Source organism: Oryctolagus cuniculus, chromosome 10 (genome assembly GCF_051225735.1).
Source record: "Oryctolagus cuniculus isolate XC-2025 breed Fujian yellow rabbit chromosome 10, ASM5122573v1, whole genome shotgun sequence".
Taxonomy (NCBI): domain Eukaryota; kingdom Metazoa; phylum Chordata; class Mammalia; order Lagomorpha; family Leporidae; genus Oryctolagus; species Oryctolagus cuniculus.
In genome coordinates, this window is record NC_142876.1 from 26,181,570 (window position 1) to 26,206,831 (window position 25,262).

Sequence of the window (25,262 nt, forward strand, 5' to 3'; positions counted from 1 at the left end):
AATTGACATACAGGAAACTACATGCTTAGAACAGAGATGGAAGCAGCCATTGTATTACCATACACGAATACAAACCATCTGTAGCTGATTTGAAAAGAAAGATGGAAATTCGATCTTGAAAAAGAACAGGTCATCAAAGGAGGAGGTACCTTTCTCTGAAGGGAGGAGAGAACTTCCACTTTGACCATGCCTTGTCTAAAAATGATCAGAGTCAGTGAACTCAGGGGGCTTCCATAGCCTTGGCAGTTCATGACAAGAGCCTAGGGTGATTACTGATGCCCTAAACAAGAGTGTCAATTTGTTAAGTCAACAACAGGAGTCACTGTGCACTTACTCCTCATGTAGGATCTCTGTCCTTAGTGTGCTCTACATTGAGATTTAATGCTATAACTAGTACTCAAACAGTATTTTTTACTTTGTGTTTCTGAGTGGGAGCAAACTGTTGAAATCTTTACTTAATGTATGCTAAACTGATCTTCTGTATATAAAGAGAATTGAAAATGAATCTTGATGTGAATGGAAGGGGAGAAGGAGTGGGAAAGGGGAGGGTTGCGGGTGGGAGGGATATTATGGGGGGGAAGCCATTGTAATCCATAGCTGTACTTTGGAAATTTATATTCATTAAATAAAAGTTAAAAAAAAAGACTAAGTCTAGATGATAGATCAGAAAGTCATTGGAAGATGTAAATTATTAGACAACAATAGATCAACATCATCCTAATTTATCAGTTATTATCATAACCTTATTTGTACGAGTATTTGGAAGAAAGGACAAAGGAAAAGCTACTTCAGTTGCTGATTCTGGGCTTGGCTACCTGCACTTTGGCTATAAAATGGATAGCAAACCTTTGACAGACTAGCTGACACCTTTGTTCATTAGTAGGAAAGGGTTTTGGAACCATGAACCAAAGTCTTCTATACATTGTAAAGCTGTGCTGAAAGGAAAAATATGGAAGTGTTAATTTCCAAAAGAGACTTACTCCAACAGTGCAAGTGCCCGAATTCGCTTTCTCAGCTACTAGATTTCAGAGTTCAAAATGCAGTGTGTGATGGTATCTGTACTTTCCTGAGCAATTTGTCCTTTTGAGACCTCCCTAAAATTATTAGGAAAAGCCTTGCAGGTAAAGTCTCTTCATTCTAAAATTACATTATTTATGCTGCCAATGTTACTTCACAGATGACCTTGTCACTTCTCTCTTCCTTTCTTTTTTCAGCTTATCACAAATCTGCTTAAGAGGAGGCCAGGGAAGAAGCAGCCATAGTTGGTGATAAGGACTGTAGCCAGCACAAAGTGGCTGCCAGTGGTGAAGCATCAGTATAATTTTTCTTTTAAAAAATTATTTATTTGCAAGGCATAGATAAAGAGACAGAAAGGGGGCCGGCGCCGCGGCTCACTAGGCTAATCCTCCGCCTAGCGGCGCCGGCACACCGGGTTCTAGTCCCGGTCAGGGCACCGGATTCTGTCCCGCTTGCCCCTCTTCCAGGCCAGCCCTCTGCTGTGGCCCGGGAGTGCAGTGGAGGATGGCCCAGGTGCTTGGGCCCTGCACCCCATGGGAGACCAGGAGAAGCACCTGGCTCCTGGCTCCTGCCATCGGATCAGCGCGGTGAACCAACGGCAAAAGGAAGAGCTTTCTCTCTGTCTCTCTCTCTCACTGTCCACTCTGCCTGTCAAAAAAAAAAAAAAAAAAAAAAAGAGACAGAAAGGTAGAATGACATACAGACACAGTCCCCCGCCCACATACACACAAGTGGCAAGGATAGTGGGGAGAGATCTTCCTTTTGCTGATTCACTTCCCATAGACCCACCACAGAAAGGGCTGGGACAAGCCAGGAACCCGGAACTTAATCTGGATTTCCTGCATGGATAGCAGTGACCCAAGTACTTGAGGCATCCCCACTGCTTCCCAAGGTGTACATTAGCAGAAGCTGGATAACAAGCAGAGGCAGGACTCAAATTCCAGCACTCCAATATGGGATGTGGATATATCAACCACTGTGAAAAAAGGCCTGCCCATCTGTATTTTTGTCTTGGTTCCCAGGCCTGAACATGTAAAGAACAGTATCCCCATAGGAAAACTCTTCATTAGCCCCAGTTATCTTGCCCTCCATACTCTGTCCTTTCTCATTCATACAACCCTTCCAATGTTTCCTTCTCTCTTCTATCTGCAACTTACACTTAAATGGTTCCTAGTAGTCTATTACCTTGGCAACCTGCTTGTATTTTTGTCTTTCTGCCCTTTTTAAAGTTTTGTTTATTTATATATTTATTTCTTTTTAAAGATTATTTATTTGAAAGACAGACGTACAGAGACAGAGAAGCAGAGTCAGGGAGAGAAATCTTTCATCTGTTAGTTCAATTGCCAAATGGTTGCAACAGCCAGAGCTGGGCCAGGCTGAACCTACGACCCAGGAGATGCTTCATCTGCATCTCCCAAGTAGGTGCAGGGGCCCAAGCAATTGAGCCATGTTTTTCTGCTTTCCCAAGTGCATTAGCAGGAATCTGGATTGGAAGTGGAGCAGCCTGGAACCGGCCCACATATGGGATGCCAGTGATGTAGTTAGTAGCTTTACCTGCTATGCCACAGTACTGAGCCCAAGATTTATTTATTTATTTTAAAGGCAGAGTGATAGAGAGAGAGAGGTGGGCAGGGGAGAGAGGGAGAGAGGGAGAGAGAGAGAGAGATTGAGTTTTCACTTGATGGTTCACTCTCAAATGGCCACAACAGTCAGAGTTGGTCCAGGAAGAAACTTAGGGCCAAGAAATCCATCCAGATCTCCAATATGGGAAGCAGAGGCCCAAGCATTTGGGCCATCCTGTGCTGCTTTCCTGGGTGCAGTACAGAGAGCTGGACTGGTAGTGGAGCAGGCTGGACTCCAACTGTAGCTCTAGTATGGGATACAGACAGCTTAGCTCACTCCACCACAATGCCAATCCTTTATACATTTTTATATAGACCACAGGAGCTAACCAATATGACACCTCAAACAGGATCTTAACAAACATCTATTGAACAAATGATAAAAAAAAAAAATAGGAGCTCAGTGTTTACTGTGTGCCAGTGACTATGACAATCCTTGAATGCAATGCATTTTTTAAAAAATGCAATCCACTTAACAATGGTTTTCCCAGTTGTAGAAATGAGTGCTCTGAATCTTAGAGACACGCAGGTGGTTCAATCCCAGAAGAGCCAAGGTTTACCCCGAGGTGTGTACAATAATGTCTGCATAGTGCTCATTCTTAGATGTCTGATTTGGGAGTTCGTGCAGCTGCCGGGACTCTGTATCCTCAACAGTAGACTCAGGGTCATCTCAAGAAACTGCTGAGTTCCTTCGCAGCCTGACCCATGCTCTGACACAGGAACATTTGTCCTCTTCTTTTTGGGTCATATTATATTCCTATTGTCTTGTCTTAGTTTCTATTAACTTCTATAAAAATAAAACTTTAATTTTTTTTTGCCTCATCTGGGTCCTTAGAATGGTTCTCCAAAAGCAAACACTGAGTCTACCCTTGAAATTGTTATGTAGGAAATGATTATTCACCTGTTTTACCTTGTTCCATATTCATACCTGTGAGTTGACAAATGCCTTAGATGCATTAGTAAGAGGGCTTAAAGAAATAGAAAATTCCATAGACTTCACACACTTGCATTTCAATATTTGTGGGATTTCCTTCATTTTTGAATTTCCTACAGAACTCTGGAATGTTGCCAGTAAAATTATGAATAGTGGCAAGCACAAGAAAAATCAGACCAACAGAGAAGCTGGGGGGGGGGGTTGGGGGGAGGGAGGAAAGGAAAATAGAAGAAACCTCTCACCAGTTAAAGCTGAGCAATTCTGCAATGCTATATCCTCAACTGAACCCTGCAAGGCTCATGTGCTAAAGTAGCATCAGATTCTATGCACACCTGAGAATATCATTGTATACAAATTAATTAGTTAATGTCTTGTCACAGGCACAATATAACACATGACAAAGTGTCAGAAATGACTTTTGCAATAAATACATTTTCCTATCACTCTAAAAACTATCCTGATATTGAAAATGAGCTGCTTGTGACAGTGTTTTGGCCAGGTAGTCGATCTTCCCATACCTCCTCCAAAAATGACCCTTCCATTCTGGATGACATGTTTGATTTTACTATAGGATTAGAGGGTGAGGCCTCAGTGACCCAGATATCTTGGCTAAGGTACTTGTAATTGCTTCTAAATATCCAAATCAGTGCCACAGCTTCCACACTGTTGCAATAGGCCCCTTTTAATAAGCCTTGTCACCACTCCCGAATGTTCCTTTACATGGCAGAAAATGTGCTGACTTAACAGCCAGGGTCCTGCACACAACAGTTCCAAGTTTTCCCCATTCCCACCATGGCTGCCACATTCAGGGTGACCAACCACCCCAGCTTACCTGGGGCTATCCCACTGTGGACACTGAAGGTCTTACTTCTTTTGGAAACCTTGCAAATTGGAAAGGCAGGGTCAAGGGCAAAGGCACCCCTGATCACTCAGATTTCTTTCCTTCTGTTTCTCTCTGCCTAGGGTTTTGCTCATTTCTGCCCGGAATCCTTTACTGATGAATGATTAAATTATCTTTCCTACACTCCAGCATGAGAAATGTATTTCTCCCTGAGAGGTAGTTCACTCCTCTACAAATAGACTTTTACTCTGGGGGAACGAAGACATCAGCCTTACATAACCTTTCACAAAAGGCCCACTCATTTTGCACCAGGACCAGAAAAGGGCCTGCAGTTCAGGAGCGAAGCAGAAACCTCTCTCACCAGCAAGGACACTAGTGATTTTCATTCAGATTGACCCAATCTGTACAGCTGAGCCCCTATGTTCTCTTCTTGTAGACTCTGATGTAGAACAGGCCAGTTAAAGCTCGTCTCACTGCCTGGCATTGCAGTGAAAGCTTCAAGACCTCACAAGGAGCTCTCGGTTTATAAAGGCCAACTCTTCAAAACCCTGTTACACACCCTCTTCCCTTCCACAGAGGCCCAGGCAAATGTGCTCTTGGTCTGTTTCGTGCCCTGACAACCATTCTCCATCAAAAGGCAGGTTCAATATGTGGTCAGCACTACCCAGGTCTCACTTGGAGCTTGAGCTTGCTTTCAGCATCAGACCTGACACACAGAGATGGTGGGGAGACAGGGACAGGTGAGGAAGGACCCGGGGATCCAGTGTCCCTTTCAACTGCTTTCCCTTTTCATAAGTCTGAGTATTTTTAAGGAGGAAAGACATTGGACAGAGGGGAAAATGTGGAATCAAAATCAGATCTTTTAAACATGTGCCTCCTTATCTTGAGCATTGATGAGAAAAGAAGGAGAAAGGCAGGCAGAACATCCAAATAGCATTTTCAAGGGTTTTTATTCTCAAGGAAAATGAAATGTGTCACAGCCTCCTGCCATGAAATATTTTAGCCACTAAACTACAAATGGGGATACTCTTCGATGTTGGCGTAGTTTGCCATTGCAAGATCAGTGCGGGGAGTGAAAGTCCTGCAAAGAGGCTCCATGCAAACTAAGCCTACACTAGTGCAACTGATGCATTGTCCCGCTGATGAGATGACAGCTTGTAATTGTGAGAATGGGGAAAAGGATCCCCTCCTTCTATGCCACTTCCAGTAGGCCAGAGAAGTGTTTCAGTCACTTGGGATGCTAACTGAGCTAGTCTGGGCATCTATGTTTCTCATCAGCTCCAGGTGGTGCCTGTGTTGTTGGTCCATGGACCATATTTGAACAGTAGGGCCCAAGGACAGTGGTTCTCAACCTTGGATGAACACAGGAATCACCTATAGAGAATTTAAAAACACTTTTTCCTTGGTCTCATCTCAGAGATTCTAAATTTACTGGTCTGAGGAGGGACTGTGCATTGATAGGCAGTAAAAATAAAAGCCACTCCTCCAGAGAAGACCCTCAATTCAGAAAAATGATGCCTGGTACTACATATTAATGAGGCACGTGTTGGCTCCTAAGTGTTCATGCTGAGTTAATGTGGGATCAATGACCCTGTAGGAAATGGATGTGGTTAACTAGGTAAGTTAATAAGAGAGAATAGTTTGGATGTAGAATCTACAGGAGAAGTGTTATAGGATGCCAAGTTTGATCAGCACAGCACTGTGTCAGGACCTATTAGCCTCTAAATCTAGGAGAGGTATGGACAAGGCCCCACGAAACCAAGATGTGGGTGATTTCAAAATTGCCCTTGGAGTCTATCTTATTTTGCTTCAAAGTCTTTAAACCACAACAGTGAAATTGAGGTAAGTTCTGGCCACCAGTGAAATTTTCTATTTATAAAACTACCTCAGGATAAATGTAGTACACATTAAAACAATACTAATAGTAGCTAGCACTTTCCAGGCATTGGAATAGAGATATTATATATCTAACCGTTGGAGTAATATTATATCCATTTAGAGTTGGGATACAGAGGCTGATCTTGTCTCCACTTGACAAGTGTTGAAATTGACATTTAGTGAGGTTAAAAATCTGAATCAAGCCTTCTGGCTGGCAGGGTTTCCCTCCTAGGCTGTGCCACCTCTCATGACCAAAGACCACACAACCATGGAGCTGGCTGCTTTGCAATGTCTAGAAGGGGGCAGTTCATTGATTTAGCGGCAGACATGGTGCTGGTATCTGTCACATGCAAAGGCTCTAAGTCAAACTTCTGATTGAGCTCAAAGGAACACACATCCATGTTTTTAAGAAATAGTAGTGGGTCCAGATTTGTGGTTTAGTGGGTTGAGCCACACGTGATGCTGGCATCCCATAGGGGCACTGGTTTGTGTCTCAGCTACTCCATTTCCAATCCAGCTCCCTGCTAATGTGCCTGTGAAAGCAGCAGGAGATGGTGCAGGTATTTGAGTCCCTGCCATGCACTGAAGAGACTCAGATGAAGCTCCTGGCTTCTGACTTCAGCCTGGCCCAGCCCAAGCCATTGCAGCCATTTGGGGAGTGAATCAGTGGATGGAAGATCTCTATCTTTACCTTTCTCTGTAACTCTGCCTTTAAAACAAATAAATAAATATTTAAAACAAAAAAGAAATAGTAATGAACACAAAATGTATTGAAAAGGAACATATTGAGAAAATAATCTGAATTTTTAAAAAATCTTAGGTTGAGTTGTTCTTTTTAATTCACCAGGAACAATCAGGCATCACTTTGCAGGAAGCCACAGGAGCAAGAAATGTCTCCATATCAATCCTACTTCAACTGACAAGCTGAAGTCCTGTTCCTTCTGCTCAATGATAGTTTTCAAAGCGGAAGTGGCCTGTTATACTTGCTTATTAATAATCCTCTGCATTAGCTGTATACTTTTCAAAGTTCATCAATTTCAGTTCACAATTGATCATAATGAAAGGACTAAGAGTCAAAGGGAGCACATAAACAAGTCTAGTACCTGCTAACACTAACTGATGGAATAAATAAAGGGAGAGTGATCCAACATGGGAAGTGAGATACTCAGCAGACTCATAGAATGGCAGATGTCCTAAATAGCACTCTGGCCTCAGAATCAGCCCTAAAGGCATTCGGATCTGGCTGAAAAGCCCATGAGAGTATTTCAGGCATGGAAAGCCAAGACACTCTGGCAAAAGATCTCTGCTAGTGAGATCCCAGTGGAAAGAACAGGTCTTCAAAGAAGGAGGTACCTTTCTCTGAAGGGAGGAGAGAACCTCCACTTTGACTATGACCTTGTCTAAACAAGATAAGAATCGGAGAACTCAGAGGGCTTCGATAGCCTTGGAAACTCATGTTTGGAGCATAGGGAGACTACTGATACCATAGACAAGAGTGTCAATTGGTAAAATCAACAACAGGAGTCACTGTGCACTTACTCCTCATGTAGGATCTCTGTCCTTAATGTGCTCTGTATTGAGATTTAATGCTATAACGAGTACTCAAACAATATATTTCACTTTGTGTTTCTATGGGGGTGCAAACTGTTGAAATCTTTACTTAATGTATACTAAACTGATCCTCTGTAAAAAAAAAAAAAAAAAAAAAAGAAATTATCAACTCCCAACTTGACTCTCACTGGGATTAAACATGACAATAGGTCTGATCTGATTTCATCATCATTTAAAAAAAATCATCTATTATTTTTCACTTTATGTTTCTGTATGGGAGCAAACTGGTGAAATCCTTACTTAATGTATTCTAAGCTGATCTTCTGTATATTAAGATAATCGAAAATGAATCTTGATGTGAATGGAAGGGGAGAGGGAGTGGGAAAGGGGAGGGTAGTGGGTGGGAGGGACGGTATGTGGGGGAAGCCATTGTAATCCATAAATCGTACTTTGGAAATTTATATTCATTAAATAAAAGTTAAAAAAAAAAAAGGACAAAAAAATAAAAAAAAATAATCCTCTGCATTAGCTGTATACTTTTCAAAGTTCATCTCTATTGGCTACACTAGTTCTATCCACATAAGCTATCTCTAGACATACAGATGCATTTAAAAATTCAAGGGGCCAGCGCCATAGTGCACTAAGTTAATCCTCTGCCTGCCATGCTGGTATCCCATATGGGCACCAGTTCTGGTCCCAGTTGCTCCTCTTCCAGTCCAGCTCTCTGCTGTGGCCCAGGAGGGCAGTGGAAGATGGCCCAGAAGCTTGGGCCCCTGTACTCGCATGGGAGACCAGGAAGAGCACCTGGATCCTGGCTTCAGATCGGCACAGTACCGGTCGTGACAGCTGTTTGGGGAGTGAACCAATGGAAGGAAGATCTTTCTCTCTGTTTCTCTCTCTCACTGTCTATAACTCTACCTGTCAAATAAATAAATTAAAAAAATCTGACATATATGAAAAGCATGGAACACATTGCTTATATAACTATGTTAAACATTTAAATCATTTTCCTGCAATTAGAAAAAGGTTCCTTTCCATGAACTCATTTCAATTTATTCAACTGGGGCCGGCACTGTGGTTAACACCATGGCCTGAAGCACCGGCATCCCATATGGCGCCAGTTCAAGATCCGGCTGCTCCACTTCTGATCCAGCTCTCTGTTCCGGCCTGGGAAAGCAGTAGAAGATTGCCCAAGTCCTTGGCCCCTGCACCCATGTGGGAGATACAGAAGAAATTCCTGGCTCCTGGCTTCAGATCAGTGCAGCTCCAGCCATTGTGGCCAACTGGGGAGTGAACCATTGGATGGAAGACCTCTCTCTCTCTCTCTCTGCCTCTCCTCTCTCTATGTAACTCTGACTTTCAAATAAATAAATAAATCTTAAAAAAATTATTCAACCAATATTTGCTAAGTAAGATTTGCTGTTATTAGAATGAAAGTATCCTAATGTCTTCTCCAGTCTTAGCTAAGCCACTATCACACCTGGTCTCCTGTAGCTAGATACACTCACTGGTCTAGGAATTCACCCTCCTTTACCCCACCAGAGTGCCTTTATTTAGACAACATTCTTTCCCTTGCCTCTTCCAAAACGTCTTCCTACTTATGTATGCTAATTCATTCTTTAGATATAAACTCAATCACAAGTTTTTCAGGGAAATCATCATCTCTCATGTGTCTGGGTCCCTCTCCTACAATATTTTCTTTTCCTTAAAGCCTTACCTCATTTGAAAGTATTGGTTTATCAATATGGTTATTTTAGTAGCATGTCTATCCCACTGGGTTCTCTAAGTTCTATCGCCACCTTAGCACAATGTCTGGAACACATTCAGTAAATATGGGATAAAAGAGTCAGCACAGAATCAGCACGCATCAGCACAGAAGGGGAAATAGCACCAAATGGGAAAACTAGAAACCAGAGGCCCAGTCTCAGGAATGATGGGAAGAACATTTGGAACAGGACTATTTAAGATGAACTGTAAAATAAGTTTTAACAGAAAAAAAAAAAAAAAAGCAGTATCTGACGGAAAGCTTCCCAAGGGAAACAGTCAACAAACTATAAAGAGTCATGGAAGCCTGGGAGTAGGTTTATAGTAACAAGATGCCAGACCTGCAGAAAAGTCTTTGATTACCCAATTGTTAAAATACCATGCAGTGTTTTAAACATATTGACAACTCTTTACACCACTTTGCTTCCTCCACCCCTGCCTTTGGCCCAATCAATCTAAAGATACAGGGATGAGTCAATTATAACTGTCAGCCCATCTGGCTAATATTAATATATTAATGATGTAATGCATAAACATGACAGTTTATATTTTCAGCATGTCCCACTTTGTACTCTATTTTAATGAGCACTTTCTTCTGCCTTGTTTCCCAATTAGCTCTGTAGAAGCCTATTCCTTCACTGGAGCATCAACCCCTGGAGGATACAAACATATCTAAACCTCCCCGTCATCTCCTTGCAACCCTTGGTAAATGCTCAGTAACTATGTTCATGAAACAAATACTTGATCCCATATGATCCTTGAAATACCTCAGTGATTTTCTTAGCACTGATAATCCTACCTAGAACCTGAGAACACAGGTTTTGAGAGACAAAAATATGTGCTCCTGGATGTAGCATCAGTCACAGACTATACTAAATCTATATTTTATGACATATGGCTTGGGAGATCTTACTTGGAAGAACACATTAAATTGGGAGCCCTTGATTACCAGAAAGATACAAACAAATTAGAGGGAGTTTAGGTAAGAGAAATAAATGTGATTAAACTTCTGGAGGGGTATGAGGAAGATGAAAAGAACTAAATATTTACAGTCAGGTTGAGTAAAGACTCAGGAGGGAGGCAAGAATGGCTTGTAGCCAGAATTGTTTAACACGCATCAGCACAGAAGAGCAAATAGCACCAAATGGGAAAACTAGAAACCAGAGTCCCAGTCTCAGGAATGATGGGAAGAACATTTGGAACAGGACTATCTAAGATGAATTGTAAAATAAATTTTAACAGAAAAAAAAAAAAAAAGCAGTAGCTGACGGAAAGCTTCCCAAGGGAAACAGTCAACAAAAACAGTCAACAAACTCTCCCTGGAGATACCTCAAATCAGAGACAGAAAATAACTAGAAATTGTCCTGTAGGGAACAGATATGTCCAAACATTATGTATGAAAGGGAAAACTTTACAGAGTTTCTCTATAATTTATATTGTCCTGGGATCCCATGAGGATGAGGAAAGACATAGGAACAACAGACTGAGGACTGCAGGTGCAGTGGGTATGCTTTCCAGTTTCAGCATTGGCTCTCATCTCTAGATTTGGTTTAGGAAGCAGCATGCTACAGAGGCCACTGTGAGCATATTCTATGCTTTATTGCATCCCGGGGCCTTCATAACCAGGCCAATGTCAGTAGATGAAACAATTATTTGAATACCCCATAAAAATAGGGGAGTTACATATATGTAAACACAGGTGTGCTTTTGAAACTCAGAGTCATACATGTTATAAGTGTAGCAATGATATTGGGCCTATGTATTTCACCAAGTTGGAAATATATTGAAGTTCAAACGGGTAGATGAGCATTTTTAACCCAGGGATAGTGTCTACCACTGTAACTGTGATTCAGTCATCCTTAATTCTGTCATACTCACAGGAACCAGAATGTCCATATTAAGCCTGTGACACAAGCATCCTGCTTCCTTACACATGATTCTCTGAATAGGCCTAATAAACAGAATAAGGAGAGAAACTGACAAAAGAAACGGCTGTTTTGAGCAATCAACAATCTCACTGTGACCAAGGATCTCTTCTCCATTTCAGAATCAGTGTACATTTTGGGAAGAAGCTTAGGTAAAACTTTGCTAAAATAAACATGATACATCATTAGGCAACAGTTTCCTAGTAGTTAAAACACTGATGGCATTCATGCCTAAAAGCAAAAGGTTGCCGGTGAAACAGAATAGCCACTGATGACATTGACGTCTCAAAGCTAATGGCTGCTCAGTTGGAAAAACAGACTCATAGAATTATCTTACTGAAATCACAAATGGCCAACAAATTTATGGAAAAAAATGCTCAAGCTTATTAGCAATCAGGGAAATGCAAATTAAATGCACAATGATACATTAATTCATATCCACCAAATGAGAGCAAATTAAGCATATGAAAATATCAAGTACAGGTGGAGATGTGAAGCCAATGGGACTTTCATGATCTCCTGGTGAGAGTTTCGATGCAATGTGTCATAAGCTCCTAAAAGTAATAGTGTCTTTCCCATGATTCAGCAATTTTATTCCAAGTTATGTGCCCTAGAAAAATTTATACTGTATACAAAAATTTATGCTGTGGGGCATGTATAAGAATGTTCACAGCACCATTATTGCCAATAGAAAAATGTGCTCCCAAAATTTCATCAATAGTAAATTGGGTAAATTATGGCTAATAAAATTGTGAACTATTATCCAGCAAAGAGAGTGACTGAAATATGGTCACATGAACCCATACAGGTGAATCTCAAATATCTAATGTTTAGACAAAGTACAAGTCAGAGAACAAAGCAAATATTTAATGACATGTGAAACATGCATGCAGGGAACAGGCATTTAGCCCAGTATTCTAGGTGCCCACATTCTGCACTGGAGCCTAGGAATGTTAAAATCTGTTAGTTAAAACCATTTTTTTTCCTCTTTATAGAGGAACTCAGATACTAATTTAGAATCTCCTCTTTTACCTAAGCACAATCTCAATAAAACTTAGTCCCCTATTTCTTTTTTTTTTTGATTTATTTATTTTATTTGAAGGGAGTTACAAAGAGACAGGCAGACAGACATACGCACACATACACACAGAGAGAGAGAGACAGAGAATTTCCATCTGCTGGTTCACTCCTCAAATGGCCACAATATCAGAGCCTGGGCCAGGTCAAAGCCCAGAGCCCTGAACTCCATCTGGGTAGCAGGGGCCCAAGTATTTAGGCCATCTGCTGCTATTTCTTTAGCACATTAACAGGAAACTGGATCAGAAATGAAGCAGCCAGGACTCGAACTAGCGCTCATATTGGATTTCAGTTTCACAGGCAGTGGCTTAACCCACTGCACCATAACACTAACCCCATTCCACCATTTCTTAGTAAATCAAAGGAAAGGTAAAAAGACTGCTTTGTGAAAGTCTAGAAACAAGGAGAAGCCTCATTTGGACACAAGGAAGTAGTTCAAATGTATTTATAACTCATTTTTCTAAAATACTTTAGAAAACAAAATTAGCAGACCATGGTTATTTGGTAGAAATTTTTTTTTAAAGTATATGGTAAAATAACCAAGAATTATCCCTATAATATCACATAATACACATAGTAGCTTTCTCTTAGCGATGTGTTGGATCTAGTAAGAATGGATTAAACTATGCTGTATGTACTTCTTAAAAGGCAGCTCAGAGGCCAGCACCACAGCTCACTAGACTAATCCTCTGCCTGCAGTGCCGGCACCCCGGGTTCTAGTCCCAGTTGGGGCGCCGGACTCTGTCCCGGTGGCTCCTCTTCCAGTCCAGCTCTCTGCTGTGCCCCAGGGAAGGCAGTGGAGGATGGCCCAACTGCTTGGGCCCTGCACCCGCATGGGAGACCAGGAGGAAGCACCTGGCTCCTGGCTTCGGATCGGCGCAGCACGCCGGCCATAGTGGCCATTTTGGGGGTGAACCAATGGAAAAGGAAGACCTTTCTCTCGGTCTCTCTCTCTAACTCTGCCTGCCAAAAAAAAAAAAAAAAAAAGGCAGCTCAGTGAGTGGAGAAATATTTCTAAAAGAATAAAAAAAGAGTAAAATCTAAAAAATGCTGGTGTTTAATAAGAAATTTCGGTTACTAAGACAAATGACTTGAGTTATCATTTATATTAACTTCTTAACTCCTCTATTCACTTATAAAGACATCAAAGCAGATTTAAGAACATTTGAGACAGTCCAGAATGTTACGTTGATAAGCCCTCTTATTACGTCACCGCATACTAATGAGTTGGTATTTTCATGAACTCTTATCATAATGATTTAATTAATTCTGGGAAATATTTTTGTCCTACATATTCTCAAGAGTGGCCTTTTGGTAAGAACCAATATTTAAAGGATGAACACAGAACAAGAAAAAATTTCCAAATTGCAATAAATATCCCTGATTAAGCTCCATTTAACAGTTACAAGTGGTCTAAAGGAACTTCCTCCATGGAAACTGGGAAATAAACAAACAAAAAGTCATGGAATTTGGATCTGTGAAATTAAGACCAAGTATATCACAAAAACCAGAAGTGGGTTATATGCATGGGGCTGAAAAGATTTAGCAGAAAAGAGACACTTTCCTACTTTAGTCATGCAACTACTTTAAAAATATGATCAGTAAATATGAAAAGATTTGTGTGTGCCTTAGTTGAACTTTCCCCCAAGAAATGAAAGCTGTGAATGATACGACTGTTTGGAACTATACATAAAGAGCAGTATGAATTGGTTTCACCATTGGTGAATTAGCATCAACAGTAAAAATGAAGGTGCATTCAATCATCTACCTGTTTATGTATTTCTAAATCACATCATTGGACACAGTTCAGGCAGTTCTAAACTGTCAAGGAAAATATTTTTCACTTAGCAGTTCAGTGAAAGAAGTTTTGTTTCTAAACCTCAGGCTAAAATTTAGAAAAGAACTGTACAGACCTATAGTAATTTTGATCGTCAATCCGTCTACCTGTACTTTTCTTATGAGAGTTGACTTGAGAAATATAAGAAATCAACACTATAGAGTGAGGAAAGCAAAAGCAAGGTACTAAGTTGTGCTGTAATTTACCTGAGTGCTGCAATTATAAAGGTACATGATAATTTGCATTTTACTTTTTTGCTATTATGCACTTGGCATATGTAATTTTCTGTTATACCCTTTTTTATTGGCCTGCAGGGAAAAGAACTGGATTGCTATTTATTTATTTATTTATTTGAGAGGCACAGAGAGAAGCAGAGAGAGAAAGCGCTCCTGTCTGCTGGTTTATTTTCCCAAATGCCTGCAGTAGCAGGTATGGGCCAGGTAGAGCCAGGAACTCAATTCAGATCTCCCACAGTGGTAGCAGGAGAATTATTTGAGCCATCAACACTGCCTCCCAGGGTCTGCATTTTCAGAAAGCTAGAGGTGACTATGGGAGTGAAGGAGGGAGTGATCCAGGCAATATCATTATATCCTTAGAATTGTATCTATGAACTACACTGAGTGTGTTCCCTTTGTATTGGTATCACATTAACATGAAAAAAAGCAAATACAGTTTTTAAAAATAAAATGTTATTTTAAAAAGAAGATGACATGAGAAAACAGGTCATTGTTTTAATAAAGATTACATGAAATCAGAAAAAAAAAAAAAAAAAAACCTGGGTCAATAGCCAGGACTGGAACCCAGGTACTCCAATGAACAGCACTGCATGTATCTTAACCTCTGGATCAAATGCCTGCCTGTCCCGTTCATCCCTTTTTATTGACAAATACATATTTGCTTTAGGTTCCGAAGGAAAGTATCTTAAAAAAAATTGGATCAATGCCATGCTGTTGATATGGTATCTAATGCTTTGATCTCTGAAAATATAGCAACTTTGAAGGAAACTAAAGTTCTATTATCTCAGCCTGGTAACACCTTTGTGAGAAAAAAAAAGCCTGGCACAGTTGGCATAGCTTTTTATCCTGGAGGGCTCACTCCTGTCTCTTCCTAAGCTTGTGAGCACCAGATCTGTAATAAGATTGGCTGAGAGGCCACAAGTTAGAGTGTCCTACCAGAAGAGTACTGTACATAGCTGTTTTTAGAGCAGAGTTTACTCTCCCCTAAAAGAAACACTCATGCAAAGTTAAAAATCCCTGGAACCTTGCAGAGTGTAATACAACATGTTAAACACAGTGCCTGTGGACCAGGGCCTTGGTTCCACGGCGGGAAAGGCTTTCCCGAGCTGTGGCAAGGGAGGCAGGATTGATGCTACACAGCTTAGAGATGAGAGCTGTAGTGCTTCAGGGCTGGAGAGGAGCAGGCAGCCCACAGCAGGGCTGAACAGCTCACGGGGCCTTGGCTTGAGATTTAATTCAGCATGTTTCAATCATGAGTTAGGAATATTGCAGGCTACGATTCATGAAGGCATGACTGTCTTCACCACTCAGTAAAACCCACTGGCCTCCTCTGATGCACCATGAAGAAAGAACAACAAATACTCCAAGTTGTACACTTTATGAACTGTAACCATACTTAGTATTTACCACTCCAACTTAGGGATGATAGCATTTTTTTTTCCCAAAACCAACTGACTTTTTATCATTAGTTAATCAACCAAGTAGCCCTCAGCAAATTTATGTCATTATACCTTTTTTTATCAAGCAAAGCTAAGCTTTCCTGAAATGTATGTATAGAGTCCATCTAAACGATTATCATTGGAGATAGATTAACCCATGAAAAGTGTCTCATATCAGCTACCAAGGCATGGTATGCGGTCCTAATTTGCTGCAAGTTTCTGATAGCAATGCAGGCCATATCTATGGAAACTGGAAAAGCTCTAGCCAGAGAGGAAGATCTCATTAGCTAGTGAAATCACAAGTATCCACAGATAATTAGAGTTAGCATAATTCACCCCAAAGTTACACATTTGGAGGAAAAGGCATTGGGGGAGGGTGGAACCTTCTCATCTTTGTGCCTGCTTGTGTTGTAAGAAAATGTCCCAAACAACTGCATTCTTTTCTTAAGGAGCGATGATCCTGGTTGGTAGAAGCATGAGGGAAAAGTGTCCCGAACAAAATGTAAGATGGCAAATTCTGCAAAGAAACAGGAAGACTATTCGCTGAAATGCAATCTTAGGGCACAGTCTCCATGGGAAAAAATATTCTTTTCAGAAACTTCAGCACTGACTGTTGTTAAATGTAGGGCACCAGGTAAAGACACAAAGTGTTTTGGCCAGGAAGTCAAGACTTAAATTAAGGAAGGTTTCCAAAGGAAGACAATCATACCAGACTAGAGGACCATATTGTATACAGCTGGAAACATCCAGGAACAAGTTACATGCATTTGGAGATTCCCAGGTTATTGGATTAATGAAAGAGGGAATGCAAGTTGGGGAGAAACATTTCCTCCCTAAAAGATGCCCAAGAACTAACTGGAGTGCTGGGATCCCCTTGCAGGATCCGTTGTCATCCCCTCTCTCCCTAGAAATAAGTAGAAATATCTCTCCCTAAATCACTTCTAGCATCTCATGTGGCACTTCCTAGTGGCCTAGAAAACAGTACTCCAGCCTGCAAATGCCTCGGACTTCAGACGAACTGCAGCTGAGTTTCATTGAGAAATTTAAGGAGCTCTTCTTCTTCAAGGAAAACAATAAGGAAGTTTGCTGAGAGGTTAACTTGCCAGAGAATGAATGTGTAGTCCTACATGCTGAGAAGTTATAAATCTCCAGAAAAAAAAAAAAAATGCCTATCAGCAGCTCACGCCAGCCCAGCTTTTAAGAGCATTAAAGCAAATGCACCAAGCCTAATATATTCACATAGAACACATGTGGTGGCCGTTTCACATGCTTCATAACTCAGAGGGCAGCTGCTGCGGGGGAGGAAATGGATACTGTGACAGGTCAGGGGTGATTTATACGGCAGCACTCAGGAGTGGACGGCGGGCCCGGCCAGGCACACTCAGGTCCTGCCACGCTCCCTCCACTCGGCAGCAAACCCAGATGGGGCATCTTAGCTGCTTTGGTTGGGGGGATATTAAGGGAGTGGGCACAGCAAGCAGCAAGCCTCATTTCACCATGCCCACATCGTAGGTTTTGTTCAGCCAAACATGCATGAGGAATTAATGAATGTGTATACTTCTCATTTCATTCTTTAACAGCTGACGTCTAGGACTTCTGTCTAACCTCAGATCCGGAGATCCTGCTTCCATGCTTCATGCCAAGCATAGAAGGTGGCATCTGACAAATCCCAACTAAAAAGCCATCTTTCTCCTCCTCCAGCATCAAGTCCTCACCCTTTGCTGACCCTGCTCAGGGATACCCTTTGTTATGTGCAAACAACTTCATAGAAATCTGCAGCAGCTTTAGACTTTACCTAGAAAGTGGGAAAGGGGCCAGTGTCATTGTGCTGCTCTCCATAATCCTTTGTTACCCATCAACAAAGTCTTTAAAACACCCTGCTGAACGGGAATTTCACTGTCAGTAAACTAGGCGCGTGGCCTTATTAACGGCACCTCCTACTGGTCCTTTCATGGAATGAAATATGCTTTCTTTATCATCCAATTCCCAGCTATGTTCTCAAAGGGGGGAAGTTGCTACTGAAAGAAAGAGGTGAAACTCAGATTAATGAGCAAAGCAGAACGGAGAGATTTGAATTCCCAGTATCTTAAAAGGTTGCCATCCGCTTTCCCGAGAACTGTGCAAACTGCATCACAATTCACTTGCAAACAACAGAACTGGTTTTAGAAGTGTAGATAAGTTTAAAGATTTAGATCCACAAGTCCATCGGTGGACATATCCCTTGTATATTTTTCTTCTGCTTTTTCAGGCGTAGGCTTGTGTGTTGAGAAAGGAATCAAAATAAAGCAATTTCTGGATCTCATTCTCTGGACAAGAAACTTAAGTGTGCAAGGGATGTTTAATGTATTTACATAGTAATAAAACACTTCCATTCATTCACTCCCACCCCTTGCCACACAAAAGTCACTTGGGAAATGGTTTTACACTGCTTTCTTGCAATTAACACGACATCATTGTCCATTTTTGAACACCTTGCCTACTGCAGTACTTGCAGCCGGCGCACTTCGGGCCTCGGGTTCCCTGGTCCGCAGACTTTTCAGCCCCGCGGTCAGCGCTCCCTTCCGAACTTGCCCCGTTCGGCCCGCGGCGGCCCCCAGACCGCCCCAGAGCGCTCAGGTCAACCTTGGCGCCTGAGGAGGGTCCCTCGCCCCGCAGTAGCAGCCGCAGGTCTCGAGCAGGGAATCTTAAAGACATCTATTCATTACTGCGAGGATGCCCCCCCGCCCACCTTCCGCGGGAGTAATTGAGGAGGACAAAGCTCTGCAGGAGAGGAGCCCCGGGAGGAGGCGACGGGCCCGCGGAGGCGGGTGCGCGGGAGCGCGCGGGGACACACGCACGCACGCCCCTCCACTCCCGCGCGCTGTCTGGCCAAACGCCGATGAGGAATCGAGTCCGTGTGCACGCGCCAGCGGATTCCTGCCTCGGGCGGGCTCGGTCCCTCAAGACCGGGGGAGGCGCGTGCTCCGCTCGCGTTCGCAACCCTTGGCCATGCAGCGCCTAGCGGGAGCAAGAAAGCCCAGGCCGCTGGCTCCGGGTGGCCCAGGGCTCGGCCGCCACGAGGGAGTTCCATTCCCAGGCAGGCGCAGGTCGCGGCTCTCCCACCCAGGGCTCCCCTTTCCTCTGGACTGGGGAAAAGGTCGTTTGGGAAGGGATTTGAACGCTCAGCCCACCGGCCCCCTGTCTTTCCCCACCTGGCCAGCCCCTGCATCCCAGCGCCCGGTCCCTTGGAACGAGAGGTCCCGCAGAATGAACGGGCGGTAGAAGAAGACGCGACGCTCTTTTTTCTTCTTTGGGCCGTCGAAGCCTCCCGGCTCTGTCTTCCGGGAGACTGCAGCCGCCCGGAGCGGCTTCCAGATTTCCCTTTTCCCCTGCCCTAGCCCTTTGCTGTCTCCAAACAGTTTTGACATTTTTCATGAGAAACTGCGTTGGCCCAGGGGCCGGGCCCGTTTCCCCCCCACCCCGGACCTCCTCAGCAATCATTTGGAGTTTGGAGGTGTCCTGGGGGGTAGCTGAGACTTAGCTTCCCAACGGCACTGGCCATTCAAAAATAAAACGAAATCCGACGCGCCCCTCTTTCCCTGGCAACTCGGTGCCTCTGAGCGCCGCGGCCCCCTCCTCGGAGGAGCCTACACTCACTAGCCAACCCTTTCCCGGTCCTAGATCGGCAAGTCCAGAGATGCAAACCCAGCCGAGAGGCGCACACAACCAACCATCACTTCTGCCGCCTCAGCCCCACCACCTGCATCCCGCACAGACTTCCCCAAAGCCCCTTCTGTGCCCTCCTGCACCTGCCCCCGGCGCCCTGAACCCTCGCCGGCTTCTGAAGCTGCGAGATCCAGCCTCGCTCCTTTCAACAGTATCCCCATGAGCTGCCTCAGCCCGCCAGCCCTGCAAGTCAACACGAGTATTCACAGACGCAAAGACGCCAGAGGCACCCGGTTTTTAAAAAAGAGCGAAGGGGCGCCCCTCTCCCCTGCTACCAGCATCCTCCGCCCCCAGGGGAAAGACAAAAAAAAAAGTCTTCTTTTATTACCGGCGAGAATAGGGGGACAGAGCGAGCGCTGAGGGTATGGCTTTTTCTCCTCCACCCCAGTTCTAGCAGTCGCCAAACGAACCGAGAAGGCAAAGGAAGGGGGTGCGAGGAGAAGAAAGGAAAGAGGCTCTTACCGGTGACTTGAAGATGCGCGCTGAGCAGGGAAGCTCCGAAGAGTACAAAAGCCAGCTTGGGTACCCAAACACATCCAAGACTATTCTCCATATTTCAGCCAACACCTTCGGGGCCGGGGGTCCTGGGCAGCGGCGGCACTCACACACATGCACTCACACACGCATGCACACATGCACACTCGCGCCGAGCCCCTTCGGCTTCCTCCTCTTCCTCCTCCTCCTCCTCCTCGTCGTCGTCGTCCTCCTCCTCCACCTCCCCTGCGCCTCTTCTGCCTCGAAGCCTTGTTCCTTGTCCAGAATCAGCAGCAGCAGGCGGCAGCAAAAAGTTCCATTTGGTGCAAGAGCTCCCAAGCCCAGGGAAAACCTGGGGACATTAACTCAAGGAAGCGCAAGGCGCGGGAGAGAGGACAGCTGTCCTCGAGGCCGGTGGGGCATCAATTCACAGAGCATCCTCGGGGACCAGGAGGAGACAGACGGGGAGCCATCCCGCGGCTGGGCTGCGCATGCAAAGGTTGAGGCCGGCTGCACGTCGTCGGCGGGGTAAAGTTACGGAGCAAAATCCGCGAGAGAGCTGCTGATGCCGGCCGCGGTGCTTCTAGGAGCCGCGGGACCACGGGAGGGGAGGCAGGGGGCTACGGGGCGGAGCGCGCTCACTTGTTACCGGGGTGTCTGCCAGCGGCGTGCGAGCTGGGAGTTGGAACCGTACTCTCCATTGATCCGGAGGAGTGGACGGCTGGAAGGGAAAATGTGGAGAGTGGAGGGAAGCGAACTGGATCGGGCAGCGCTTGCACGGGAAGGGGGTGGGGGCAGAGAGGCGACGGCTTGGGGAAAGCGGAGCGGACGGAGGAGGCTCCCGGCGGCTGCGTTCGCCGGCGGTGCGCAGCATCAGTGCTCAGGATGCCCTCTGTGGGCTAAGCGTGGGAAGTCAGTTTTGTCAATGGAGCCCGCGAACCTGGTGCGCGTCTGCTGACACTCAACCGCTAGGAAATTGGTTTTATTTGACAGTAAAACCTAGGCAGGTGTTTAAGCTGGGGCAGGTGGCCAAGCGGTTTACTTCCTTCCCTGCCCCCAAGGTTGCTTAGATTATTTGCATCTGGAAAGAGTCACCAACTCCAGCTTCCTTCTAGGAAGGACCGGTGGGGTACTGAGGTCCCTAAACACACAGAGGGCAAACGCCAGGCCAGGACGTCCCGAAACACACACACACACACACACACACACACACCTGTCTTCGCGGGACATCATGTTTCATCTGTGTTCTCGCTTCTCTACTCGCGAGCCAAGACTTTATTCAGCATCTTGTAAAGCACTGACCATGTTCCAGGTGCCCTGTTGGCTTCCAGGAAATCTGGGTAGGAGATTCAGTCTGACTCAGTCTCTGTCCCCGAGGGTTTTGCGATATGTTGGGAGAGAAGCATACATGGATAATTCAAGAACAGCATGATAAATATGATCGTCTGTGGAATGAGGAAGGACACTTTCCCAGTCCCTGGGACACAAAGTGAAGCAAACACACACACACACACACACACACACAGAGAGAGAGTCAAGAGCCTCTGTGAGCTAACTTTCTGTGCATACCAGACCTTCACTGTGAAACCTGGTGCTCCTTTGAGAGCAGATGTCAGAAGCCATCCACTTTGCTCCCACTGAAGATATTAGGAGAGGATTTAGAATACAGCACATGTCAACATGTTTTTGCTGAATAAGTGAATTTACAAACCAATGGATCTGGCCAGGGAGGATGAGGAATAGAAGTACCATCCTCTAGCAAGTGTTCATGTTCAAGGAGATGCTCAGGTGTAGCTTCTTTCCATTCCTCCCTGTGTTCATATTATCCATCCGTTCTCTTTCTTCTCCACCCTCTATTGTAACCCTCACCCCTAGGCTCACTAGATAGAAGATAGAATGTGAATATCTATTTAAAAAGAAGGGGAGGGGCATGAAAAAATGCATGGTAAAATCATCATCAAGAAAATTCCCATCATACTAAACTGGATAACGGTGTTTTACATCCTTAGTCATGCCTGTTGCTTCCTGTCCTGAAACAGTTACTGTAAGATTTAATATAAGAACTACCTGTCATCACTAAATCAAGCCCTTCTGTATTAGCTTAGCTGAATGGATTCTTTAAAGGGAAACGCTGTTGACCCGCACAGCAAGGCTTCCATTAGCTGAGGATGAAGCCGGGGGCTATAGCAGGTATTCTTAACCAGGGCCTTGGGTCTTTCTGGTGATCTCTACCAACAAATTTTAGGGAGCTCGTGAATAACCAGACATTTTGTGAAAAATAGTTAGCGTCTGTGAACACTCGCTTTTATTTTCGAGAAAGGTATCTTTAGCTTTCATTAGATGCACAAAGTGAGTTCAAGGCTACCCCCTGTTGAAACAAGGTAATGAACCACTGGATGAAAAAGAAGGGAGAAGGAAGAATTACAGTTCATTGTGAAATCATGAAGTCACCTGTTATTGACCTCAGTTAAAGATGGAATCAATGAATGGGGATTTAGGAATCAGAGCTGGGCCATGTTGTTTGGCATCCTTTCCAGGCACCTGCTCAGACCCACCCAGCGGATCTACTGATCAAGTTGCTCTTCCCTATGGGCTCTGACTTGTGCCCAGCATAGTCCAGGCCACCAGGCCACTGGCCAATGAACTTCTACAAAAGGTCATAGATTTCTCTTCCCCTTCAATACTCAGCCAGTCCCACAATTAGCTCCTGATAGCTGCTTATACGAAAGTATAAGCAAATACACCATATTCCCTCCTTTATCATAACCAGATGTGTACAGCTTGATTTTGGAGTCTTATCACAGCTTTAGTATTTTCTAATTCACAGGTTGGTGATTTACCAGTGAGATATGCAGCACTTCATTATCCCTGCGTTCAAAGGCATCAGACCCTTCCCACTCTGCCTCCTCTTCCTCCATCAGGCATGAAGAGGTAAGAAATGGAAGTCATAGAATATTTTCATAATTAATGCTCTTCACACAGTCATTCAGACATTAGTTGCTGAGAGCCCCTCTTGGAGTTTAATCTAGTGATAAAATGTATAGTACTCAAACACACTATTGAGTTCTATAGGCAAATACTAATACTTTAACTTCTTCAAATCACATATGGCATTAAGTTATGCATGTAGAGGGATCATCAGGAACCCTGATTTTCTGACATTATCTCAACAAGATGATCCAAATTAAAAATGCATATTTTAGGATTACACATTCCCTCTTGTTCTATAATTCAGAAAATTAGCTATCTTTATTTGTTTCTATTCTACCAATATCATGATCTGACTTTGGGTGTTTCCTATAATATATTTTAGGATATTATTTGCAATGTGTGCATTAGTTTATGACTGGACTGCACTGAAGATCAAATCATGTGAATACAGAAATTTGATAATTCAGGAGTTAGAAGATTATTTAAGAAAATCAGTATTATGTTCATATCAGACATTTGGATTGGATTCTTGCTACATGCACATATAATATATAAATATGAATGTCACATAGTCATTGACCTTGGGTAATTTATAGTATGGAAAGAAGGGATGCATTTTAGTTGACACTTGCTTTCATTTTTTATTTCTATTTATTTGCTTGCTTGCTTTTCTTAGTAACCCTTCTTCCTTATTTTTGTAACAGGACTCAGTTTTCTCTGAGGATACTACCCTTCTACACTCTTAACTACAAATGTGAGGAAGTGAATCACAACACTGTACTAATGTAACACTCTACTAATAACATGTCTTTCTGTTGATGGTGATGAACTCAGGGCTGCATCATCAGCCAGTGAGGGTAGAGGGGACATTTGCTAGGCTTTCTAAGAATAAGCTTTGTGTTTCTCAGAGAGATACTGAGACATAGCTCCACTGTGCCTCACCCCTCACTCTCCACTCCTCACACTGAACCGTGGATGAATTGGAGCCTCAGTGAAAGTGCTAATTTAGGAGAAATCTTGGAGCTTTTCTCATATGCACACGAGGAACCATGATAAGCAGAATAATGCCTCCAGTGCCAAAATGCCTACAACCTAATCCTTGAAACCTGTGAACACGACAGCTTACAGAGAAATAAGAGATTTACAGACATGATCAAGTTAAGGATAATGAGATAAGATTTTCCTGACTATCTAGGTAGGCACAATGTAGTCACCAGGGTCCGTAGAAAATGAAAGAAGGAGACAGAAATCAGAGGCAGAGAAGAAGTGATGAGAAAGCAAAAGCACAGTCAGGCAGAGTGATGCCATTCATTGAGCCATGTGACACTCATTGAGCCACTCATATGATGCCATATCATGAGCCAAGGGACTCAGCTTTTGAAAACCAGAGAAGTAAAAAGAAAAAAAAAATCTCCCCCCAAAGTTTGTACAAGTACAGTCTTGTTGATGCCATGATTTTAGCCTTATAAAATCTTTAACATTACATCTCCATAACTGTAAGACAATAAATTTGTATTAAGCCACTAAATTTGTTTCATGTGTGATATGAGACTAATACATATTTTTAACCACGACATAGATGCTACTTATAACAAATACTTTAAAATGTGCAGGTGACATTGGAATAGTAATAGGCAGAGGCTGAAAGTATTTTAAGAAGCATTATAGAAAAAAATTCTAGACTGCCTTCAATAGATATTGGTAGAAATGTGGACACTAATGGTGTTGACAACAAGGGCTCAGCACAAAATGAAAAAAGGAAATCTTTGTTATATAATGGCAAAAAGACTTTAGCAGTATTGTGTTATTTGGGAAGTATAACTTGTAAGTGATAAACTTGAATATTTTCTAAGATTTCCAAAGTGTTGAAGATGTGATAAGATTTCTTTGCTGCCTGTAGTAAAATATAAGAGGAATGAGTGAGAAAGAAACTATAAAACAAAATAGGACTTAGGCCTGATTATTTGGCTAGTTCGCGTCCTATTTAGATAATAAAAGATACTGAAGTTAGGAGCTTCATGGTAAGTAATG

General features: G+C 43.3%; 2 protein-coding genes across 3 annotated transcripts in view; one reads left to right on the forward strand and one right to left on the reverse strand.

The window, feature by feature from the left end:
• The window catches only part of DCC (DCC netrin 1 receptor), a 1,201,543-nt gene extending 1,180,177 nt beyond the window's left edge, over positions 1-21,366 (reverse strand). The window contains exon 1 of one of the 2 annotated variants that reach the window (XM_051851212.3): positions 20,289-21,366. In XM_051851212.3, coding sequence (XP_051707172.1) covers positions 20,289-20,379 — 91 coding nt within the window. In that variant the 5' untranslated portion in view covers positions 20,380-21,366. The remainder of the gene's footprint in view (positions 1-20,288) is intronic. The other variant, XM_051851210.3, reaches the window with a different exon arrangement.
• LOC149123712 (uncharacterized) lies at positions 20,380-24,746 on the forward strand. Its single transcript, XM_089305129.1, has 3 exons — positions 20,380-20,828; positions 23,128-23,231; positions 23,936-24,746. The coding sequence occupies exons 1-2, from the start codon at positions 20,452-20,454 to the stop codon at positions 23,144-23,146; spliced, it is 396 nt and encodes a 131-aa protein (XP_089161255.1). The 5' UTR covers positions 20,380-20,451; the 3' UTR covers positions 23,147-23,231; positions 23,936-24,746.
• Positions 24,747-25,262: the final 516 nt, after the last annotated feature.